Source organism: Carettochelys insculpta, chromosome 21 (genome assembly GCF_033958435.1).
Source record: "Carettochelys insculpta isolate YL-2023 chromosome 21, ASM3395843v1, whole genome shotgun sequence".
NCBI lineage: Eukaryota > Metazoa > Chordata > Testudines > Carettochelyidae > Carettochelys > Carettochelys insculpta.
This window is the reverse complement of record NC_134157.1, coordinates 19257317-19280962: the sequence shown is the minus strand read 5'-3', so window position 1 is coordinate 19280962 and position 23646 is coordinate 19257317. Positions and strand designations below refer to the sequence as shown.

Sequence of the window (23646 nt, the reverse complement as noted above, 5' to 3'; positions counted from 1 at the left end):
GCCCGCAGGCCTCTCAGCGCAGGTTTCAAGGCTGCAGCATTTAATCCCTAAATGTGGGGGCCGCAATTAGTAAATCAGCTTTTGATGGCTGCACTGACTTAAGTCTCAAGCCTTCGAAACTGCTTTGAACACTGTAACGTGTTCTGTAAGGGCTGGAAGTTGTAACCTATTTAAAACCATTATTTTACAGAAGTATTGCCTAGTGGTTAGGCAAGCCCACTGACTCACTGCATAACATTGGGCGGCCGCCGTCTCCTCTAACAAAACACAGATCAACTTCGTACGCCATAGGCGCAAAGCAAACATTTGTTGCCTATGAAGATGCAAGGTGCCTACCAATGTTTCCCCTAATCTTTTCCATCCATGTGCAGAATAAATTTTGCATGAGCAGATGGGCACCACCAGTAGAAACAAGAAAGCCGGCTGTGGGCACTCTGCTAATCAGCTTGGCAGCATTTTAATCTCTCCCCAGCTCAAGCGCCTAGCTTACGGGGAACACTGGTGCCACGTTTTATTCACATAAGCAGTGAGGAGAGCAGAGAGAAAAGCAAAACATATAATAGCAACCAAGATGCCCATTCAGGCTTTTCTGCAGTTTTGCTTCTGGCACCGCCGGATTTTTTTCCCCCTCTACTTCTCTGTCATGTAAATAAATACATCCCCTCCCAGGGTGCTCTTAGAATAGGCCATTCAAATCCAGCAGGAGTAAGCCCTTCCAGGCAGGGAGCAGCCTTTTGTTCTGCATTTGTACAGCTCCTAGCACAGCAGAGTCCTGGTCTCTAACTACATAATAAACAACATGTGGCAGTTTTTCCACAGGTATTCAACCTCCATTGACTTTGAGTCCTCGGCACCCCCTCACTCTTCTCCACCGTATTGTTACCTTAGGTTGAGTATAATTGAAATAGTGGGTTCCTACAGCATTCCCATGGCCCATCGAGCCACGTGACCACATTGTCCTTAATTAGCATATAGGCCAATAGGTAAGAGAGATCTCAAAGCTCAGTCGGTGAGTTCATGACTCCCCTAGCCAGCACTCAGCTCACAGCACCCAAGGAGAGGTACAGAAAACCATCATTTCTAAAGCACCTGTTGCAATAGACTCAGAGCACATGCACTGTGCTGAGACCAGCATGGCCAACAGCCACCACCAGCTCCGGGGCAGGGCAGGAGCACGGCTCAGCTACGTGCCCCGGAAGAGGCGGGGCCAAGGGCAGAAGGGGCAGGGACCAGAGCAATCTGCAGTGACTGGATGATGGCGCTGCCTCCTGCCCCACTCTTTCAGCCACAGACCTGTGCTGCCTCGGCACTTCAAAAAGGCCCAGAGCACTGGCTGTCGCCACTGCCAACAGCAGGCCTGGGGGCAACTACCCCCCTTCACCCCTGCCTGCAGAATGCAGGGAGGTGGGAATTAGCTCTCTCCTGAGACAGTGCTGGCCTGTATCCACAATGGGCTGCGTCTACTGGGCAGAGAAAGGGTCTGAGATGCAGGACCCTCCATTTCTAGTTAGTATTCATATAGTAGTAGACCCTAGCCATGGTGTCCAACCAGTGATGAAGCAGTAGTGACTCCTGCTATAGCGAAGTACCCACATTATCCTGAAAATATTATTGCTCAAGCCAACTAGCCACACTCAACCAGCCAAACAGGCACATGTGGCTCATGTGCTGGCCACCACAGAACAGCTCATTCAAGCACAGGATCTGCAGCGTGTATGCCACCCCCCCCCCCCCCGGCACACACAACAGCACTGTCATCCTTGAAGAGCTGCCATTGTAAATTCTAGCTCTGTGGACGTCTTGCTGCGGTGGAGCCAAGTAACCAATCTGGGCTTATCTGTGAGTCAGATGTTGTTATCCTTCCAGCCAGAGCCCTTCTGCAGCTAAATTAAACATTTGTGAAGTTCTATGAGAACTTCAGACGAATGGCATTAAGTTAATTTGTTAGGACGGGTGCTCACATACTATGGCAAGGTCTTTTAAGAGGCTAAAAAGATGTTAAGTACACACACAGATTCAGGTTCTTCCTACTGTAGCTCAGCAAGACCACTCCACCTCAGGGATTGTTCAGTTTTCTTTCCCAGGAATAGAGAGCTCCCATCCCTCTTGTGCAAGTACAATCTGATGTGATCATTCTGCTGCAAGAGGAGTCGCTGAAAAACATTGTTTAGTAGGTCATCTCACTAGCCTTTTAGTTGTTATTGTGGTTGATTAGAACAGCTCATAATGAAGTTAATAAACACCGCAATAGTGCTAGGCAAGTAGCTCCAGGAACACACTTCAGATTGAGCACATATCTCAGCACTTTACAAACTTCAATCCTCAGAACACCTCTAAGAAGCACAAAATTAGGTTCATAACCACCATTCTGCACCATGGGACAGCTGAGGTGGAAAGGTGAAGTGATCTGACCAACACCATGTACGAACTGTAGCAGAGTCCAAATTAGAATTCAGGGTCACTTGTGTTCAAGACACCTTGAAAGCAGTGCTCATGGCAGAGGGATTAAAAGAGGATGAAAGCTGGTTGTGTCCAGGATGGTGCAACTACTTTCTGACAACTTCCATCATGGCTGGTGTAGACTTCAGCAGAGATCTTGTGGATGACTAGACCTCATTCCTCTAGCCTGTTTGAGCAGCCATCTGGCCCCCGAAAAGGAATGGTGAAGAACTAAGGGGAATAACTAGTTCTAGAGCCTGTAAAGCAGAACCCACCCCCACTTTATCACTCACCTATTTGCTGCTTCCTGTGGCTGGACTAAATATGAGGAAAACACAGTAGGGTTCTCCAGCCTGACTGCAGCAGCCCCTTGGCAGGAAGGGTGCAAAATCCTTGTTGGCTAATTATAGCCAAACAACCCAAGCCAGGGCCTGCATTCACCAGACCAAACATTGACCCTTAGAGCAATTGTGTCCCAAGGACCAGCCATCCTTGCCAGATGATTTAACAAGCTGCCCAAAGTTATCAGTGGACACAATAAAGAAATCAAGAGGCAGAAGAGCCACCACTCTAAGCAGTAAGAAAAGCCGAGGCGCATACTTATGTGTTACAGAATCTCACTGGCTTTGCAAGCTCAAATTTGTTAAGAGCCTAGCTCCTCAGCCGATATGAGTCAACCTCTGTCTCCCATCAGCCAGGCTGACTTACACCAGCTGATGAGATATACAATATGCAAACAGAAGAGAATAGTGAAAGGCTGCTGAAAACTCACTGTCATGTTTCCCCCCTCTGGACCCAAACATGCTAACAAAGACCAACTGGTTCCAGGTTTGGAACAAGAGAAGCAAGCAGGACTTCTAGCACCACTTTCAGAAATGAAGCTAGTTTTAAAATCACCAGCACATGAAACAGTGAGGACATGAAGATCCCAGCTATAAAACACTCCCATGTGATTAGTCAAAGGTGAAGCTACACAGTGCAAAGACAGGATTAAATCAGATACCAAGGCTTCCTTCATCCTAAATTTATTTAAAAAAAAAAAAAGAAGTTGAAAAGGGTTGAGAAATGGTGAAGTCCTCCTCGGCCAAGCACAGAGCAAGGGGAACTCTGTTGATCAGCTTGCTCCCTTGTCTCCAGACTCCCAGGATCTTTCCCCACTTTCTTCCTCCGTCTCTGCAGTCCTCTCCAGGAGCAATTCCAAGGCGTCCTCGCCAACCACACGTCTCACTTTCTCCGCTTTGGCTGCTAGGATTTCCTCTATGTTCCTGAATTACAAGTTAAACCCCATTAGCAGCATTGCCATTGTCCATGAGACTTTGCAACTGAGGCTTAGGGGGGCTCAAATGCACTCCGTTTTCCCCACTAGTGGGGATTCAAGTTCTGAAGAGGAATGTAACGTTTCCACACATGAGAGCTAGTTCAGGTGACCATGGAGCAGATCTGGTCACATCTCACATAGTGGGACTCGGCTGGGCAATTCCACTATTTACACCACCCCTCTGCAAGGCATCAGAAAACTCAGCCATGGGAGTGGAGTCTTTTTCCCTGCTTCAGAAAGTTAGCTGAGTTAGAGATTATCCCCACAGCAATAACTCACCTGCAGCATGTAAAACACCACTTAGAAAGCCTACAAGAAGCAGAGCTCCAGTGTATCAGCTAAAGAGGATTGGCATGTATTTTGATGACCGTTTGGGATAAGAGAGAGATGAGGAAGAAGAGTGGCTGTTACTGACACAGTTACCTTTTCCCCTCCAAATCCGAAAACCATCCCAGGTTATCTGCTATGACGTGGTGATTCTTGCAACCAGGACATGTCACTATCACCACTCCGTTATGATATGCCAGCTTGGAAATTGTTTTTGCTGATCGCGTTTTGCAGACCTAAAAGGCGAACAAAGTTAATTTCATAACCAAGATGCTCAGAGTTTTTATCTTTATTTTGTAACAAGACACAGCTAACAAACCCAACAAAATCAGAGACACTGTTTTCCTTAATAAAAGAGACTTGTTTCTCAATCCCATTTGTAACATTTCTTCAACTAAATTGGTCATGCGGCCCCACAACGTGGTTCTCCACAGTTTGCTACTCAAATGATGCTACCTTCCTGTGCCATTTGAGTCTGAGGCCATGGAAAGCACATTGTCACAAATATATTCTGATTTCTCAGGCATATTGATCTTTCCTCACCCTCTTGCAGAAAGAAGAATTTTAAAACAACACTGGTTTGCATTCCTAAATGCAAACTATAAAACAAATCAGTTGTCAAGCCTGATATTCTTCACTGTTTCAGTAGCTTGGATTGTGCTAGTGTGTGTTTTTAAACCACAGGGAAACCAGCTCCCTATTTTAAGTTTATTTTGGATCTGAGTTAAAGGTATGAATTTTACTATGTGAAAACAGATGGCAAATAAAGCAAAACATTATTATGAACTAAAAACACCAAAACTGATTAAAAATATTCATCCAATGCAACTTCTTGTGCATTAGATTTCAGCAAAACTTTTAAGGGATTAAATGAAACACAAGCTTTGTATTTATTAATACTAAAAGAAGAGATGAGAGGGGGAAGAAACCCTAGTGGCACTGGCCTCTCCTTCCCTTTTGTAATAGGACTTGAGGCCTTGATAAGGTCCCAGGGCCAGAACAGATCACAAAACACTCCTTAGGAGGATTAATGGTCTCCTCATTTGAAAGCACGCGGCAACCCCACCACCCCCGGCCCCAAACCACAACAGAAACAGCCTCCAAAAGTAACAGAGAGCTCAATGGCCCTGCTAGTCTCTATCCTACCAAAACAAAAAGATAAGGGTAGTGAGCCCAGGGCTACCCTGCAGCCACTCCCCTGCCCCCAAGCCCCAAGCTAACCCTGGCACCCAGCTGCCCCCTTCCCAGGGTCCCCCAACACCCCTGCACCCCAAACCCTCGCTTGCTCCCCTTCCTCAGGGTCTCCCCTCCGCACCCATCCACACACTGCCCCACAACCCAGGTACCCAGCCCCTGGCTCCCCACTCTGCTTCCCCTCCATCCCAGCCCCCCAACTGCCCCTCTGCCCCCTCCATCTCAGCCCCCCAACTGCCCCTCCCCCCGGCGCTCCGCCGGCCCCACCTGGCAGGTGAACACCAGCCCGTAGTGCGTGGTCTCCACCCGCCCCACGGCGCCGCCCGGCCCGGGTGCGCTGCTGAGCCAGCGAGGCCAAGCCGGGCCCGGACAGCGGGGGCGGGGAGCTGCCAGAGCCCCGGGCCGGGGCGGCGGGACCCATCCCCGCACCGAGCCCAGACGGGCACCGAGCTGCCCCAGCCTCCGCCCGGCCCGCAGCATCCCGCCCGCCGCGAGGCCCGGATGGGGCGGCCGCTGAGGCCCGCGCAGCCATCTTGGGTGTGGGCAGAGAGCCTGGCAGCCCGCCGGGCCGGGGCGGGGGGGGCAGCAGACTCCTCCCGCTGGATACAGGGGAATCCCTCCTCCCCCCGGGATATGGGCTTTGCCCCCTCCCGCCACCCACCCCCGGGATAGGGAGAACCCCCCTTAGCCCCAGGCGCCAGGATGCAGGGGACCCCCTCCTGCCCCCATAGCAAAGGGAGGACCCCCTCCTGCCCCCCCCGGCACCAGGGTACTGGGGAGCCGCTCCTGCCCCCCATCCCACCGGGATATGGGGTGTGCGCCTTTCCCACTTGCAAGATCAGAAGCTGGGCCCCCTCCCCAACGTCACTGAGCTGGTGCCTGGGGGAGCCTTGTGCCAGCGCCCCAAAATCATACCCAGGGGATCCCTTCCCTGCCCCCCACACTCAGTGTGTTACACCAGGACCTGCCCTCCACCACTGGGCTGCAGGGGGTCCTCCCCCTCTTGCCTTTAGCTCCTCTGCACAGTACAAATTCCCCATTCCCCCAAAGCAGTCTCACAGAGGGGATCCTCCGACCCCTCCCCCAACCTCCCTTTCTGTTTGGGGCATCAGTGCTCTGCACCCACTCTAGTGCAGTGGTTCTCAAAATTGGGTACTGGTGTCCCCTTCCGCAGAGCAAGCCTCTGCGTGCACCCCATCTCCCTTAAACATTAAAACCCCTTCATTTATTCAACTCCGTTATGAATGCCAGCAGCAAAGCAGGGCTTAGGATGACAGCTTTCAACCCCCCATGTAGTAACTTCATGACCCCCTGAGGGGTCCTGAGCTCCAGGTCGAGAACCCCTGTCCTAGTGTTCTGCCCCCCATCAGCAGGGCTATGCTACTGAGGAACTCACCTGCCCCACTGTCACCATGCAAATTGAAAGGATGCCATTGCTAGTTGACAGGGGCATGATGGCTCACTGCTCTGTCCATGCAGAGCAAGGACCCAGGCTTTCCACAGATACCCCTTTGGCGCTGAGGACTATTTACCCCTAAATGTAAGAATAGCTATCCTGGCTCACACTAATCCACCTAGCCCAGGATCTGATCTGACAGTGGCCAGTGCCAGGTGCCCCAGAGGGAATGAACAGAGCAGGTAATCAAGCAATCCATCCCATGTTGCCTATTTCCAGCTTCTGCACATCTTGGTTAGTAGCCATTGGTGGACTTTTCCTCAATTAATTTATTCAAGGCTGTATTTTTGTTTGTAACCCTAAAAGCAGTCATGTAGCACATTAAAGACTAACAAAATAATTTATGAGGTGATGAGCATTCGTGGGGAAGACCCACTTCTTCTGATGTGGAAATTGCATCTGACAAAGGGGGTCTTTGCCTACAAAAGCTTATGCTCCAAAACATCTGTTAGTCTATAAGGTGCCACAGGACTTCTCGTTGTATCTACTTTTCCAACACCAGTCATGATTTTATGGAAGTCTGTTATCTCCCCACCCTCGTCATCTCTTTTCCAAGGTGAAAAGTCCCAGCCTTATTCATCTCTTTTCAGAGGCAGGAAGCCAACCCAATACGGTCTCACTTGCAAGAGACCTTAGCAACCCGTCCGAACATGGCTAGAAAAATAAAAACTTACTACCTTTTGCTTCTGAAGAGACCCAGTTGCAGATTGGCAAGAGAGCTGGTAATGTGTAAGAAGAGAATTTTCCCACTTTACCCTTTTAGCATTGGACATCTACCTGTCCAAACCAGCACTTGGAGTCATTGTGAATGCAGTCAGGCTCTTTTTAAATTACACAGAGACTCAGAAGTGCTGCACAGAATGACACAGGATGTGTTTTGAAAATGCTAGTCAGTGCAGTGGGGTTACATTTTTTCTGGTCAAACCTATGCTACAGTGTACTTGCTTTTGTATTCACTGATGCTGCTGGGCCCTTTGCACATTTCTAGGGTTAGATGTGGTTGGTTTTCCGGTTCAGGCCTTTCTGTTGCAGTACCCAACCATGAGACACCTCAACAGAGCTCCAACAGGGGCATGCTCACACAACTGGAGCTAAACCCTGCTGCCTTTCCCACTATGCTTGGTGTTTTTTCAAGAGGTCTGAGTCCTTAGATTTTATTCTTAAAATCTACCTACCAGTGAATTGCTAGTTCTCATGGGCCTGGAAGGAAATAGGATCTGAATGCACCTTCAGCACTCAAAGCAACAAACAAATATAAGGGGCTGTTGGGGCAGGCAACAAAGAGATCGAGGCATTAATTATTACTCCATTGTCTCATTTTTTGGGGTGGGAGCAGGAATTATAAGGAAAATTTTCTTAAGGCAGTAGCTTGGATAAGGACATAGAGGGTTCTTCATAGCTAACTATTGTGTGTTGTTGACACAGCAACAACTTTTAACATGTTTTCCATTTTTAGCGTACTACTTAGGCCTATTGCTGAAGCAAATAAAATTCATTGTTTACCTGGACTCCTTTTTGCACAAAACAATATGATGCACTAACATATCACCATGATCCTAATGATCTTTATTAGAGCAATTGGAGATTAAAGACATTATCATTCCCATTAAATAGAGAAAAAGAATTAGGGTTCTGAGAATCTGAACCACGAATGGCTGAATGGGTTAAGTGATGTGAGCAAGGGCATATAGGATCGTTGTGTCAGAGGCAGAAATATAGTCCAGATTTCTTGCATCCCAGTTCAGTGTCTTCAATTTGTTAAATGTTTGAGATGGTTGTTTAGAAAAAAATGTTTTAAACAACAATCAAATTGGATGGGCAGAAGGGAAGATTCTTGCATACAACCCCAGCCAACTTTTTGGTATTTCCTGTTGCCATCAGGCTGATGCTATTAGGAGCCTTCGGTGTCCGTGTTGTCACTACCAGTGGTGTTTTCCCAGTCCACTTCATGGTGTCTGTCCTTCTGCACCCTGCGCAATGCCCTCTTTCTGTAAGTTAGGTTAAACATTTATGAGAAAAAATTCTGTGATCACCAGCATCTCAATTACACATCATAGACCAGCCACAAATGCCAAAAAAAAGCACAGACTCAATCAGTGCTCAAAAGGGACTCTGCATTTGCAATGACATTGGCAAACAAAGATTTGAAACCCATCTACCTTCATTCACCAGGATGCAAAGCAATTACCTACTGAAGGTGAGAAGAAGTTACAGTATCACGTCTATGCCTGGGGTGGGGGGGCACTGGCTGAGTCTCTGCAACGAACATGGGTAATTTGGGCAAGTTTGTCAAACAATTACCCACAATTGTTATAATTCTGGGTTTCCACTCAAGCATCCACTCCAGGCTGTGAGCCGAAGCACTTGACTGTGTTTGGATGGCATCTCAGTCTGGAGCAATAAAGCCATTCCTCTAAATAAAGTACAACAGAAAGCAAGACTTTCCTGACCCTCTGTTCCTTCTGCAATACAAATATTACATAAGAGCCCAGCACACAACCACTTACAGCTGCAATGCCACAGAGCTGCAAACATTTCCTGTAGCCTGCTCCAGCGTTTAGCTCTTTTGAATCACCTCTACTTAGCGTGTAAATTAAGGTACACATCCAACAAGATGCCTGGCACCACCAGTCCCACTAAAGTCAGTGGGAGATGGGGGCGTTCAGCATCCTGTAATTATTCTGAAAGGGCTTAATCTTGCTGGGAGTCTCATGAATAGGAGGTTGGTCTTTGCTCTCAGTAATAGAAAGATGGAACCCTGCATGAGTGAAAATCAAAGTCGCTGAGCCAGCACCTCCTGACGTATGGTGCCCCCAGGGTCTGCAGAGTGCTCTTTAAATTCAGAGGGGGTCATATATTTATGTCCCTGCCACCTGACCCTCTTCTTCCCTGCCAGCAGCCTGATCCCCATGGCCAGGAGCCCCTGCACACACACCTGCATGGGTGGTGGTCTATCCCGTGTTCCCTGTAAGCTGAGCACTTGGGCAGCCACCCAAGAAAGATTCAGGGGCTGCCCAGCTGATTAGCAGAGCGCCCACAGCTGGCAGCCTGTGTTTCTATTGGTGGTGCACATCTGCATGTCTCAGAGCACATAACAAAATTTATTCCACATATGGTTGGAAAATATTAGAGGGAACCGTGTCCCTGACACCTGACGAGCCTCTTCCCCATGAGCAGCCTGATTGCCCATGGGCAGACACCTGTACACACCCTGCCACCTCCCCCCAAAGAGAGAGTGGCGTTGTGACCCAGTGCCAGGCATCTTGTCGAATGTGTACCTTAATTTACACCCTAGCTAGAGGTGATCCAAAACCACAGTGGAATCAATAAATGGTGTGGGTGGCACAGGCTGCGAAATGCACTTGTGCCTGAAAACATCCCCACTTATTTCAGTGGCAACGCAATCTATGGCTGCTATTGTGGCCGACACGCTGGGCACATCCAGGACTAAATGTGTGAGTCACTACAGCCCAAGCTAGAACAGGAGGCAGTAGCAGACTCTCATCCTCTTGGGATCAGGAACAGCAAGCGACACGACACACAGTGACCAGTGTGTTATGCAAACATGGCAAAGAGCAGCCCTGCAAGCACAGGCCAGACCTCCGATAGTGCTCAAAGCTGTCCTTCATCCGCCGCCGCTCCTTCTCAGCCAGCTCCCCATTGGGTGGGCCGCCCTCCTGGAAGGGAAGAAGAAAGGTTGGGGCCAGCCTGGCTCTGCAGAGCCAAAGAACTGCTTAGGCAATCTCACAACTTCTGGAGCTGGCCTGAAGGACAAACCAGAGGCCCACTGGACAGGGTGGTGGAGGAGTGAAAGAACTTGGAGAGCTGCTATCCATGCAGCACCATGACCTGTGCTCCCACTGCTTCCTCGGAGTGCTCATTCAAAATGAACCTGGAGCCATACCGAGGAACGGGCCTGGAGGGGCTTCATGGCCAAAACTCATCCTCCAGATGCCGGCGCCATTTTGAAAGCACTCAAGCTTTGTTCTGGCAGCGTTGGACGTCCCCGGGAACATTACAGCCTCATGCATTCGCTCCTGACCCTATTAGCCTGTGCACAGCTGGGTGGGGCTCAGTCCCTGCCTCCCATTTAAAGCTCTAGAGCCTCGCTCTGAAGGAGTCTGACTGACTGAAGATCCTCTCCCACCACTATTCCCCCCAGCTCCTGCCTCCCGACAGCTGAACTGCCCCCGTCTCTCCAGCACAGGCTGGCTTTCAGAACACGCGCAGTATGTTGTGCAGGAGCCTGCTCCTGCTTCACGTCGAGGGTTAGTGCTCATGTTACCGATCCCACCAAATGCGATGGGGCTACTTGCCTGGGCGAGAGCTCGACAGGGGAAGCCCTAAACATCAGGTTCGGAAGACAAACCTCTAAAGAGCTCCTACTGCAACTTACGATGACAGCAGAGCGATTTGGCTCACAGAGGGATACCCAGATTTGTCCGTTTCTACAGCCGGATGGTCACATCTCTTCCCAGCAGCAAGAGTATGAATAGAAATATTGCTTTGGAGACCACTGAATCAGACCTCAGAGGCCAGACAGCAGAGATGCTGCATGTGAATTAGGTGGGGCAGGGGAAGAAACACAGCATTAGGAGAAAATGGAGAAGTGGAGAGAGATTTTCAAGGGCTGACAGGCAAGAAAGGAAACACTTCCCTGTGAAGAGGAAATTGCTTAAACCCCAAATGGCACTGTCCATGCTAATTTTAGACAGACAGTCAGAGGCTCAATGTCATTCCTTTCATTTACTCAGGTTATTCCTGAGTAAGATCCAGTCAATTGAGTTCAACCAGATTCCCACAGAGTCTAAACTCTTTGGAACAGGGACGGCGTTTGCTATGTGCCTGTACAGCATCTCGCACAACTAGAGCCCTGATCTGAGGCTACAGTAATGTAAGGGATCGGTGACTGCGGGAGTTGGGGTGTGCAAGGCGGGTGAGCCACTAAATCCTGGGACCTAACGTAAGGGTGAAATAGATGAACGAAGCACTAACGAATGTCTCAAAAGTGATCTGCTAGAGGTGGCACCTGAAGGCGGCCCAGTCCGGTAGTACCATTTGCTGAAAGCAGCGCTTTCCTGCCTGACAGTGCGCCAGCAGATGTGTTGACTGGCTGACCCCATTCCCAGACAGCAGCAGGTTCCAGAAGAGATGGAAGGAACATTGTTTTTCTGCTGCATTTGCAGGATGAATTTGGTCAGAAGAACATACAACCAGTGTTCCCTTTAAGTGGCCACCAAAGAGTGATTCAGGTGCTGCCCAGCTCATTAGCTGACCACCCACAGCCACCTGCATGTGCTTCTATGGGCGGTGCACATCAACACATGCTGTGGTGCACCTAACAAAATTTATTCCCACCCAGGGATGGAAAAATTAGAGGGAACTCTGCACATAACTCTCCTTGCAAAAGCAGCAGGTACCTCCAAACTGGGCAAGCCTATTGCAAAGACAATGTTAAAGCATGGCGGGAGAAGTTCCAGGAAGTGGAGGGTTCAAAAGGCACTTACGTTTGACGACTGCAGGTGCTGAATGCTTTCCAGAGAACTGAACTGCCGATCCCGATCTTCAGAGCAATCTTCTAAGAGAGAAGGGAAAACAGCATGTGTAGTCACAAACTGGGGTTCTTTATTATCCTTTCTACAGCACCACTCTGCACCCCTCTGTTCTGAGAGCTTTTCATTGGATAGAGACAAGGCAGACAAAGGAAAGATTCTCCCTTTGTACAGATACAGTACCGAACAGAGGTTCAGAGAGATGAAGAGATTCACCTGAGACCTCCCAGGTCCCTGATCTCCTGGGTGCCCCTCCTGGGCCTTTACCACAAGCCCCTCCCTTTCTCATATCATTGGTTTGTGGTTTTACGACCTGAGAACAAAACAGTCTGCTTGTACACACTGTGCATTTCACTCCAGGAGTGCTCCGATGTGTGCTGCTGAATTAACCGGGAGACAGCGAGAACATAGTAATTGAGCCAAGTGAGCTGTTTCACTAACACCTGTTCACACCTACTGTAAGAGGTTATGGCTTGGTGTTAGCAGAGTGCTCTGTGTTTTCAAGGTGCTGGACACACATTAAACCAGTCTTCCAACCTCCTCAAGAGATAATCTGCATTACTACCCCATGCTCACAGATGGATGGGGAAAAGAAGACAGATATAAAGTGACTTGCCCAAGGCTATACAGCAAGTCGGTGGCAGTGGTGGAAATGCTGGATTCCAGTCCAGTGCTCAGTCTCCAAGAGCAAGCTGCCCATTTTACTAGGTGTTGGAATCTTGCTCAGGACAGTGGGGGTTTTCCTTAACTTGTCAAAAAGGGAGATGGAGTCTGGTTGGTCCTGCCATGAGGGCAGAGAACTGGATTGCATGATTTCTGAAGGTCCCTTCCAGTTCTATGAACCCAAGGGACCTCAGCAAAACAGCTCCTTAGCTTGTCTTCATTAGCGAACAACCTAGAGGTCACATTACCTAACGTGCTATTAGCCATCACTTGTCTCTGGCCACACTGATTAAGTCATGTCTAAGAGCAACAAGCTCTTGAGGGCTGTGATAACAGCCTGGCTTTCTAACAAGGTCAATCCTCTGCAGAATGGGACAGCTCAGATTCTGACCTTGTGCTAAGAGTTGGACCAGGGCTTTGCAAAATTTTGTGTGACACCCTTCCCCCTTCCAAAAGGGTGAAAAAACATTTCAGGCCCCTCCAGAGGTTGAAACAAGAAGACTCTTCCCTTGACAGTTCCTTTCTTTTTCAGATCGTGCCTTTTTGGCAGCACAGCCCAAACCCACAGCATAGCCAGCTGAGTCTTCCTTGGCACTGAGTCATTTCCACTTGGGACTCCACAGAAGCAGAACTGGAAACAGCACGGGCTGAGCTAGTTCCGCTTTTGTCCAAACCCAAGTGGAGACAAGTCCCTGTGAGGGCCTGTGGGGAAAAGCTGCCCAGCGAAGAACACGGAGAAAGGTGCGCGATTCAGGAATGCCGGTCCGGTTCTCAGATCTGGCCTGCACTCTCACTGCAGAGTGGGGAAGTCACACAGCATCAGATTTTAACAGACACCAAGTGCCCTGCTTGGCCTCAATGGGGACAGAAAGTCCTTCACGTCTCCAAGCTCATTCTTCCTGGGGTCATCAATACACTGGCAGCCTCTTTGTAATGAGATTTGCATATCAAACGGAACAGTGCTGCCCAGTGCTGTTCCACTGAGCTAGCCCAATGCATCCTTCCAGATCTCAGCTCTCAGAGCACAGGTGTTGAAGAGAAGACGACAGGTGAAAAACTCCATGTGCTCTGCCAGGGGCTTCGCTGCCAGCCTCACACACTTTCCTGTTCAGAGATAGTCTCTCCCTCTTAAAAATGGGGGAGACCCAGGCACAGGGAGATGACTGAGGTTCTAGACACCTCCATTTTGGGGTACCCAAGCTGAGACACCTTCTGTAGGTCCAAATCTGAAGACATGGGTCTTACCCATGAAAGCTCATTATCGAATAAATTGTGAGTCCCTAAGGTGCTACAGGACTGCTTGTTTTTTGTGAAGCTACAGACTAACATAGCTATCCCCCTGAGACTTAGAATCACAGACTCTTAGGGCTGGAAGGGACCTCAGGAGGCATCAAGTCCAGCCCCCTGCCCAAAGCAGGACCAACCCCAACTAAATCATCCCAGCCAGGGCTTTGTCAAGCCAGGACTTAAAAACCTCTAGGGATGGAGATTCTACCACCTCTCTAGGTAGCCCACAGCAGTGCTTCACTGCCCTCCTGGTGAAATAGTTCTTCCTAATAGCCAACCTAGACCTCTCCCACTGCAACTTGAGACCATTGCTCCTTGTTCTGCCATCCATCACTACTGAGAGCAGCCTCATGCCATCCTCTTTAGAGCTCCACTTCAGGAAGTTGAAGGCTGCTATCAAATTGCCTCTCACTCTTCCGCCAACTAAATCAGCCCAAATCCCTCAGCCTCTCCTCATAGGTCATGTGCTCCCGCCCCCTAATCATTTTGGTTGCCCGCCACTGAACCCTCTCCAACACATCCACTCCCCTTCTATACTGGGGGGACCCAGGACTGGATGCAGTATTCCAGCTGTGGCCTCAGCAGCGCTGAATAAAAGGGACTAACTTCTCTAGAGCTGCTGAAAATACTCCTTCTAATACGTTCACAAAGTGCTGAGCACCCAGCCTGGGAGAATCAGACCCTTTAAGCGCATCTCAAGTGGGGGCCCCCAAAACGATTAATTACTTTTGAGAGTGCAGCCCCCAAGGCCTCACAGCACGGCCAGCAGTAGAACCCAGGAGTTTTCCTGACTCCCAGCTGCCTGCTGGACCTCCAGCTGCACCCCCTCAGGAATGAGGCTTCAATGTCTCCACGCAGAAATTAAACAAAAAAGTCTTACTTTGGTCAGCCGGTGGCGCATCCTCACCCAGGGTCCCAGGCAGTGAGAGCTTTGGGACAAAAAGAAACAAACAGTCTCCCTCTAGGGAACCAGCAATGCTCATTTTCCACAAACCCAGAGCCCCAGGGTTCCTCAAGTCTCCTTCCCATCTAGGTGGAGTTGCAAGGCAGCCCCATTCAGTTATCTCCTTCGTGACATGTCTATAGACACAAGGGCTGTGCATGAACAAAGGCAATTCTCCAGCTGAAGCACTACTCCACACCTACAGGTAGTGCTCCACTACCTTCAACCCACAAGCTATGTCTTCACTACCCAGAAGATCGACCCGGTTAGGGTTTGATTTCATGTGCCTCATAGGGACACGCAAAAGTGAACTACCGGGGTCAACAGTCGACCCCTGTACTCCTCAATCTCACAAGGAGTAAGGGAGGTTGACGGGAGAGTAAGTCAAGTAAGTTGACTGTAGGTAAAGTCAATCCTAAATAGCTGGAGTCGACTTACGGTCTAGTGTAGACCTGCCCTTAGAAAAGGAAAGTCCACCACTCCAGCTGGGACTGCGTATCTACAGTTGATTTTAAGGTCTATTATAAAGCTGACCCCAATCGTATCACCTACTGTTGAATGCAGCTGCAAACATTATCCTATAGTTGCAGCAGAACCAGGAAAAGTGGAGGGTGACGTCTCCAGGGGGTATAAAGAGGCAGGATCGTAGACTCACAGTGTTGGAAGAGACCTCAAGCGGCCATCAAGTCCAAGCCTCTGCTCAAAGCAGGACCAACCCCAACTCAATCATCCCAGGCAGGGCTTTGTCAAGCCAAGACTTAAGAACGTCCAGGGATGGAGATTCCACCACCTCTCTCGGTAACGCCCTGCAGAGCTTCGCCACCTCCGAGTGAAATAGTTTTTTTCCTAACATCCAATCTAGACCTCCCCCACTGCAACTTGAGACCACTGCTCCTCATTCTGTCATCTGTCACCACTGAGAACAGCCTCTCTCCATCCTCTTTGGAACCCCCCTTCTGGTAGTTGAAGAATCGCTCCTCCCAGTGGGGGGAGAAACACCCTGGCAGGGGGAGGATCCCCTGTATTCACATCCAGTAGCTTGACTGAAGATGCAGTCTGCAAGGCAGAGCCACGGGCTCCTGCTTCACAGCAGCTAAAGCCATCTGGCCAGGCTTGGAAGCCTGCCAGAAAAGCTGCCTCAGTGCAGCCTTGCGGGGATTGGCCCTTCCGCTCCGCATCAGTGGGAGTCCCCATGCAAGGGGGGCTGCAGAACTGGGCTTTTTGTCTGTACCCCGAGCATTTAAAGTTACACTTCCAGAGCTAGACGTCATGGCCCAGAATCGGAGCTGCAGCCCACCTGTGTTTGGATGATGCTCGGGATGGGTGCACATCCCCTCTTGTTCCCGGTGTCACCTGGCCACAGAGCTGCTCTCTAGCTGAAAGTGGAGCAGCCTGAGTATTGCTGGTTCTAGCTCTCAGGGATGGCTGGAGCACTGTCTGCCTTTACCATGCCTCCCTCTCCCCCAGGTGCACACACGGGTCTGGCAGCTGCAAAGAAGAGTAGCTATGGCAGGATCTATACCTGCTGGCGCGGTCTCTACATCGGGGCAGCCTCCATTGGCTGGTTATGTTGCGGGAGGTTCCAGGTGCTCCCTGCCACCGGAGCACAAAGAGAACCTGGCTGCAAGTTCTCAGCTAAGGAGCCTTTGAGCAGAGCTGTGCAATGCAAAGACCTGCCACGAGGAGGTCAGGGGAAAACCAGCTGGCCATCTTCCTCACCTCTTGGGAACTTCTGGGTGAGGCCTCATCTGGGTCAGAAATCTGGAATCGCAAGGAAAGAAGCCAGTGAGGGATCGACCTGGATAGCGCACGCCACAGCGAGATGGCAACAACAATGCAATGTAGTGCAGAAGGAAAGCCAGGAATGTGAGACAGGGGCTCTCTCCCTGCTGGCCCAACCAGGAGGCACCCAAGAAACCAAGACATTAGAGCGTTCTTTGACCCCTGGGCTTAGGAACAGAGCGATGGGACATCTTACCCCCCTGCACGCGCTATTCACCCCAACGGCTCAAGCCTCCACTTGCTCCGAGGCCAGCCTCAAATGCAAACCAGGATGGGGTGCATTTGCGCTGATGGGGATTACTTATGTGTGTAGCAGGGTGAGCTCTACTTCAGCCAATCCCAGCATCCCTTGTCTAAGCACAGCCAACAATGGCTGAACTGAGGCAGATCCCAACTTCTGAAAGTGGCCATGCGGGGAACACCCACAGCCAGGGCCCACCAGCCACCTCCCCTGCCCAGAGCACAGTCCCAGCCTGTAGCTGTGAATTCCTGAAGATTTACCAGTGTGGGCAGCTCCAGGTGCAACCTCTTCAGCTTGGCCTCAGCGGCTAGTAACTGGCTCTCCTTCTGGAACAGCTGCAGCTGCATCTCATCACACCTCTCCCCCAGCTCCTGGATTTCTTTGCGGTAGGCGTCTTTTTCAACTAGGCTCTTGGAGTATTGCAGGTGGAACTGTTCTCGGGTCAGCAGCGCCTGGGGCGGAAAGCGGCAAAGCAAAGCATGTGAGCTTCCACCTCCAGGTACCATTGGGAGCTGGGTCCACCCAGGAGGCTTTATCACCTGGTCTCGCTCTGCTGCCACTTCCTTGATCTTCTTCAAGATGGCCTCGATGCGATCCTTGTACATCCGGGAGTCCTTCCGCAGGCACATGCACTGCAGCTCCAGCACCTCCTTCTCCTCCATGTGCTGCAAGGGCAATACAGAGCCAAATGAAAGGTGCATGATTCAGGAACCCCGGTCCGGTTGTCAGATCTGGCCTGCACTCTCGCTGCTGAGTGGGGAAGTCACACAGCATCAGATTTTAACAGACACCAAGTGCCCTGCTTGGCCTCTTGAAACACCCGGGAGCTGCAGCGTAAATATCAGACACTGACGGCTGGGCTGTGCCAGAGAATGGAGGCTTTTCTACTGTCGGCCAAGCCCATAGAGTCCGCACAAATGCTCAGACAGAGCAAGATGCATCCAAGACATTAACAGCAACACATGCTGCCACTGCAGAGATACTTAACAGAAAAGCGCAAGAGCCAGCCCTGGAGATGAAAACATACTTTCCCCTTGTGGTTCTGCGTATCTGGAGGCCAACCCTAAGGCCAGGAATCCCAGCTTTAATTCCCAGCTCCAACACTGACTTACTGTACAGCCAGCCTAGGCACATGGCCTCTCAGTGGCTCAGTTCCCGGGGGTGACAATGCTTACACCTCTGGAGAAAGCATGCTGAGATAGATCTGCAAGTGGCAAAGCCCTCTGCAAACAGGAACTGATCAGCCTTCCTGGTGATGCAGGTGGTCAGGGTCATCATCCCCACCTTGCATGAGGCACAGAGGGGCCGTGTCTTCCCCGAGGTGAGGGAGACGGTGCCGACACAGAGAAGCACCCATCTCAGATCACACTTCCCACCAAGCTGCTGCTACGTTGGATCTGAGCCAGAGGGGCCATGCCGCAGCATGTGCCTTTCCTTGCATGCCCCCATTCTGAGTCCGCACCACCCCTCCCCGTCCCACCACACTTTGTACTTTGTCCCGGAGATCTTCTGCTTTCTGGAGCTCCTTGCGCAGGCTGTAGATCATGTTCACCAGCTCCTGATGCTCCTCCAGCGCCCATCTCCGATCAGCCTCCAGAGTCTGGATGTACAGGCTGTTCTGCTCGAAGTTCCCTTCCTTGGCAACCTCCAGGGAGAAGGGGAAGGGGGCTATATGAAGGGTGGTCCGACTGGCTAGGAGCGCCAGGGCCACTCACTCCTCTGACCTCAAACAGCACTACAGGCTGAAGCTCTCTTGTCTGGTACCCTCAGCACCTGCCTGGTGCTGGAGGAGAGAATCTGCTGGACCACGGGAGGTCAATATTGTCTAGCAGCATCGCCAACACTTCCACTGCTTCCTGGGCTTGTAGAAGACATTTGGGGTAAATTACAGCTAAATAACAGCACAGAACACTGAGAGCCAGGACTGGTGGCTGGAAACAAATGTATGGGACCATGGGAAACTTGGCCACACCCATGATAAGTGGTTGTTTGGCTAACTAAAATCATGCCAGATTATGGATGTTGCTGAATTAGAGAGGTTCAACCTGGGGTGGCCAATTCGTGCTCCCCTTCCATCACCCCATGGCCTCCCCTCTGCCATGGGTTAGAGCCGAGGTGAGCAATGTGTTCATTCTCTCCTGGCTGCCCTCAGCTGTGAGATGGACAGTCAGAGTCCCAGCAGGTGCTGCCCTGCACAAGACAGAACATCACATGCCAGGACGGCGCTGGCCACAGGCTGCAGAGACAATGGCGGCTGCGCTGTTTCATTTCCTGCCAGGCAGGGGAGCTTCATGGGCTCCGGTACAGAACACGAATTGCCAAGGCACGATTGGTGACCCCCTCCCACTGTCAGAACAGCCAGTTTCTGCTGGCCTGGGGCAAGGTGCAGGGTGAGCTGGGCAAGTCTTGGGCTCTTGATATAAACCCTGCCGAGCTTCAGGCCCAGCTGGTCTCTCAGATGCCGTACTCCTGCCACCACGACTGCCCACTCCGTCACCCGCCGAGCCCACTAACCACCACCAGCCTTCCCATACCTATAACCCACCATCGTCGCTCAAGGGCTCCATCCGCCACACGTACTCAGGAGCGCCCGCCACTTTGAGCCACAGGTCTCACCCCTCGGGGCAGCCGGCATTAGTGAGGCAGACCCAAAACCCAGCCAGGCCCAGGGGCCCAGCGCACCTGCAGAGTGTTCTCCAGCTCTTGGTTCTTGGCCAGCAGCAGCTCCTTCTCCCGCTGCATCTCCCACACCGCCTCGTGGCTGGGCCGCTGCTCGATGGCGTGTTCCAGCTTCGTCGTGTGCCTCCTCTCCAGCTTGCAGTCGTCCTCGGCTTTCATCAGGCTGTGCTGCAGGCGGTCAATCTGTGGAGGGGTCGCCGGAGGGTAGGCAGGAGTTTGGAGCTGGTGTTAGTGCCATCCCCTATGAAGGCACATGTGGGAATGCCGGTCTGCCCTCGCGTAAGACACGCAGCAGAGCCACTACAGACTTCCCACAGCCGCCGCTACGTCGGATTCGAGCCCAAAGGCCTAGCCGCAGTCACAGTCCTCCCCACGTCTCCCATCCCTGCACTGAGAGGCCCTGTTCATTCTCGACGGCCCATTTAGCCCCTGGCATCTGGGCTGAGCAGCTTGCGAGTTAGTGCCACCTGCCTGATGCTTTGTTACCCGAGGGGAAAGCCAGCCTGCAGCACGCCACATCAAACCCCTGTCTATGCACGAGCCCAGCCCAGAACTCCTGGCAGGCAGTGCAGGAGAGAGGCGCCTGTCGGACTAGCGTCTAATCACTAAGGCCTGGCTGCGCTCAGCTCACCAATCCCAGGGAAGGAAGGAGAGAGGTAGAGACACCAACCTCTAGCTGCAGGTCCCGGTTCTTCATGAGGGCTGCGTTCTTCTCCTCACTCTGCCTGGCGTAGCTCATGGCCAGCTCATAGTTCTCGTCCTTGCATTTCCGCAGCTCTGCAGCCAGGTTGTCCCTCTCCTCCTTCATCTTCTGGGCCCTCTCCTGGTGCTTCCGCAGCATGCTGTCCTTCACCCGCATCTCCTTGATGGCATCCTCCTTGGCGTGGAGCCACATGTTGAGCTCCTGGGCTTTCCTCCTCTCCTCCTGCACGGTGTTCTGCAGCTTCATGATCTCATTCATCAGGAGCTGGCTCAGGCCAGACTCCCCTGCAGTGTCTGCACAGCAGAGAGACTCGGACAATATGGGCCCCACCCCACCAGGCCCAGCACAAGTCCCCCGCAACGAGTCAGCATCACAAGACTTCCTTGCCAGTGCTGTCCAGCCAACAGCGTGCATCGTTAGTGCCCATGGGTCAGTGCCATGGCAGGGTCTCTTCCTGCACACCCCGAACCACCACAACCACACACAGCGCCGTCATGCTCACAGGAACACAGCTAGCCAGAGCCGGAAAAAGCAATGACCCAGCTCGTTCTGTGCCAGAGGTAGGTTGTGGACATACCAGGGGACTCAGAACAGTCCCTCTGGCCTTGGCCACTCTAGGACCATGTTCAGTGAGGGGTGCCTCCTGCCGACTTCACTGGCTTCTACTTGCCCCATGGCGGAGCAGTCAGTACCAGGTCAGTATAAAGCACCTCTTCTTCTTTCTGATGCTGGAAGCAGCACTGGTGCTCCCCAGGGGAGGGTTGGGATGGAGTTCCTAGCCTCCAACCTGCAAGCAGATCCAGGTGGGTTGGCCTGGAGGCCCTGGGCTTCAACAGAGCTCTCCCCTCACCCCAGATCCAGCTGCAGGATCAGAGGCTTGGTAATGGATGGCCACTTAACCCTCACCGAAGCGCTCGAGCCAAGGGCCCAGTTTGGAAGGCTGGCTGGGGATCTGCCCACATGAGCCACCAGGGATTTAACTGGCTGAGGAATCTGAGGGCTCCGCTAGCCTCAGATGCAGAGATCGCCATGGGACTGAATCCAGACATTACCTATAATCATGGAAAAGACCCTGCTGGGCTCCTTGCCGGTTATTTTCTCGTACAAGTGTGGGTAGTAAAGCTCGAGGCTCTCCAGAAAGGCCTCGAACCCTTTCCGGCCTGTCCTCTGAAGAATATCCAGGAGCACACCTGTAATGCAGAAACAGCAGCACTTACTGCAACACGGCGTGTCGTGAAGAGCGCGCGGTCCCTGAACTTCCAGACAGGGCTGCTACCGCCAGTCCTCTGTAACAAGCAGGCATGATGCGGCCTGCTGGCTGGATCCAGCCCACCTAGTGCTTTAATCCAGCCAGCGGCCCGGGCCTGACGCAGAGCGATGCTGCTCAAAGAAGCTAGCTGCTCTCTGTGGCTCTCTGCGCTGCGGGGGCAGGGACTAGCTGTGCTATCCCCACCCCCAGCAAAATCTCTCAGCTCCCATTGGTTGGCTTCCAGCCAACAGCAACTGAGAGATTTTGCTGGCAATGGGGGTAGCACATGATGACTCCCGCGCAGCAGAGACTCAGGAGCTGGGGGGTTTGTTCCCATCTCCAGGGCTGCCAATGGGCCTGGTGTTTCAAAGGGGCCCAGAGTGCCATGGTACAAGCAGCACTGAGGGATAACTGGCCTTGGCCCTGCCCCTGCTGGGCACACAGCTGGCCCCCACCCGCCACTGGGGCCTGGATGATAGTAACTTGCCCGAGGTCACCCAGCTAGGGAGGAACAGAGATGGGTGACCCTGGGTAAGCTACCACCCCCCACTTCTGTGCCTCAGTTTCTGCACCAGTAAAATGCGGACAACAATGTTGATCCCCTTAGTAAAGCACTGAGGTCTACTGGTCACAAATGAGGTAGGGGGGGAATATTGTAAAACAGAACAAGAACTGATATGCCCCTTTGAGTGTTAAGAGTCTCAGACTGAATAACCCCAGAGGCTCCTAGTAAGTAACACAGACTAATTTTCCTGTTTGCCAGAATCCCTTTGAACCAGAGACACTGAAGAGCCTGAAATAGTTTATCCTAGATTCAGAGCCGTACAGGCCAGCGGGGACCATGGCAGTCTCTGTTTTCTTCATTTAATAACTACATTTCTGGCAATTAGCTATTGCCTTCTCCAATCTCCATTATGAGTCTGACCTCACCTTTAACACAGCCCCCAGAACTGCTCCAAACAATACCTGTCGAACCAGAGCAGGTCTGAAAATGACTAAGCAAAATCAGATCTTGATTTAAAACACAAAACAAAACAAAAACCTCAGCCATGTGGGAGAACCCACCACATACTTAGCATGAGGAGATGGGAACATTTTCCCGTTTACTTGGTTGATAGAAAAAACATCTTCCAATGGGTGGAAAAAGATGCACCTTGCGAGAAGGATGCCTAGAATTGCAATACAGTAGCCCAATGTGGCTTGCAGGAGCAACACACACCTTGGCATTTTCATTCCTTTGCCTCATCCCAGAGCCAAGCCACACCCCCCAACCCCAGGTGGAGAGTCAAGAGCTGTCCAGGACCCACCTACTTTCCGCTTCCGGATGACCAGGTTGGGGTCATTAAGGACTTGCTCTTCATCATCATGGTTAATCACTTTGCACTGGCGGAGATAAGGGGTTATTCTGGAGGGGTCTATCACCGAGATCAACTTCACCCGGAAGTTGTCCAAATTATTCCAGCACATCTCATCGTCCTCCTGCTCCGACATGGCCGAGAGCACGAAATACCAGCAGGTCAGGTCTTCTTGTCTGAAAGCCTCAGAGTGGGAACATTCTCATTAACAATAAGGGACAACATCTCCCTCAGCAGCCTCCACCTCTGTTTGTACCAAGTACAGTACCTGCATGCCCCATTGTACCAGCAGATGGCATCCCACTGCCCCTCCGATACAGAAATGCCTGATGTACAAGCAATGGAAGGGCTTGGTCACAAGCCCCCGCAAGCTTGCTCAGCAAGGCTGGCGCTGTTGCTGCAGAGATGACGAAATTCTGGAGAGCTCTCTACAACCAGTTGACCATTGTCTGAGTCAT

General features: G+C 51.5%; 2 protein-coding genes across 2 annotated transcripts; both read right to left on the bottom strand.

The window, feature by feature from the left end:
- Nucleotides 1-3472: 3472 nt before the first annotated feature.
- On the bottom strand, nucleotides 3473-5786 carry DNLZ (DNL-type zinc finger). The gene is made up of 3 exons (XM_075015167.1): nucleotides 5546-5786; nucleotides 4181-4320; nucleotides 3473-3704 (listed from the first exon to the last, which is right to left on the bottom strand). Exons 1-3 carry the CDS (start codon nucleotides 5756-5758, stop codon nucleotides 3554-3556), a joined length of 504 nt encoding a protein of 167 aa, XP_074871268.1. The 5' UTR covers nucleotides 5759-5786; the 3' UTR covers nucleotides 3473-3553.
- A 2534-nt stretch (nucleotides 5787-8320) lies between these two features.
- CARD9 (caspase recruitment domain family member 9) lies at nucleotides 8321-23324 on the bottom strand. Its single transcript, XM_075015446.1, has 12 exons — nucleotides 23141-23324; nucleotides 21637-21774; nucleotides 20552-20877; nucleotides 19885-20064; nucleotides 18695-18838; nucleotides 17742-17867; nucleotides 17463-17654; nucleotides 16899-16940; nucleotides 15117-15165; nucleotides 12242-12312; nucleotides 10335-10411; nucleotides 8321-8722 (listed from the first exon to the last, which is right to left on the bottom strand). The coding sequence occupies exons 1-12, from the start codon at nucleotides 23322-23324 to the stop codon at nucleotides 8626-8628; spliced, it is 1626 nt and encodes a 541-aa protein (XP_074871547.1). The 3' UTR covers nucleotides 8321-8625.
- Nucleotides 23325-23646: the final 322 nt, after the last annotated feature.

What these genes read in the sequence shown, in the direction of transcription:
- DNLZ (XM_075015167.1), bottom strand. Translation starts at nt 5,758, where the DNA reads ATGCTGCGGGCCGGGCGGAGGCTGGGGCAGCTCGGTGCCCGTCTGGGC. An exon ending in GGCTGGTGTTCACCTGCCAG is followed by an intron (nt 4,321 to 5,545) that starts GTGGGGCCGGCG and finishes TTCGCCTTTTAG; the next exon opens with GTCTGCAAAACGCGATCAGC. An exon ending in TCGGATTTGGAGGGGAAAAG is followed by an intron (nt 3,705 to 4,180) that starts GTAACTGTGTCA and finishes CTTGTAATTCAG; the next exon opens with GAACATAGAGGAAATCCTAG.
- CARD9 (XM_075015446.1), bottom strand. Translation starts at nt 23,324, where the DNA reads ATGTCGGAGCAGGAGGACGATGAGATGTGCTGGAATAATTTGGACAAC. An exon ending in ACCGGGACCTGCAGCTAGAG is followed by an intron (nt 20,065 to 20,551) that starts GTTGGTGTCTCT and finishes ACCCCTCCACAG; the next exon opens with ATTGACCGCCTGCAGCACAG. An exon ending in AGCTTTGAGCACTATCGGAG is followed by an intron (nt 8,723 to 10,334) that starts GTCTGGCCTGTG and finishes CCTAACTTACAG; the next exon opens with AAAGAGGGCATTGCGCAGGG.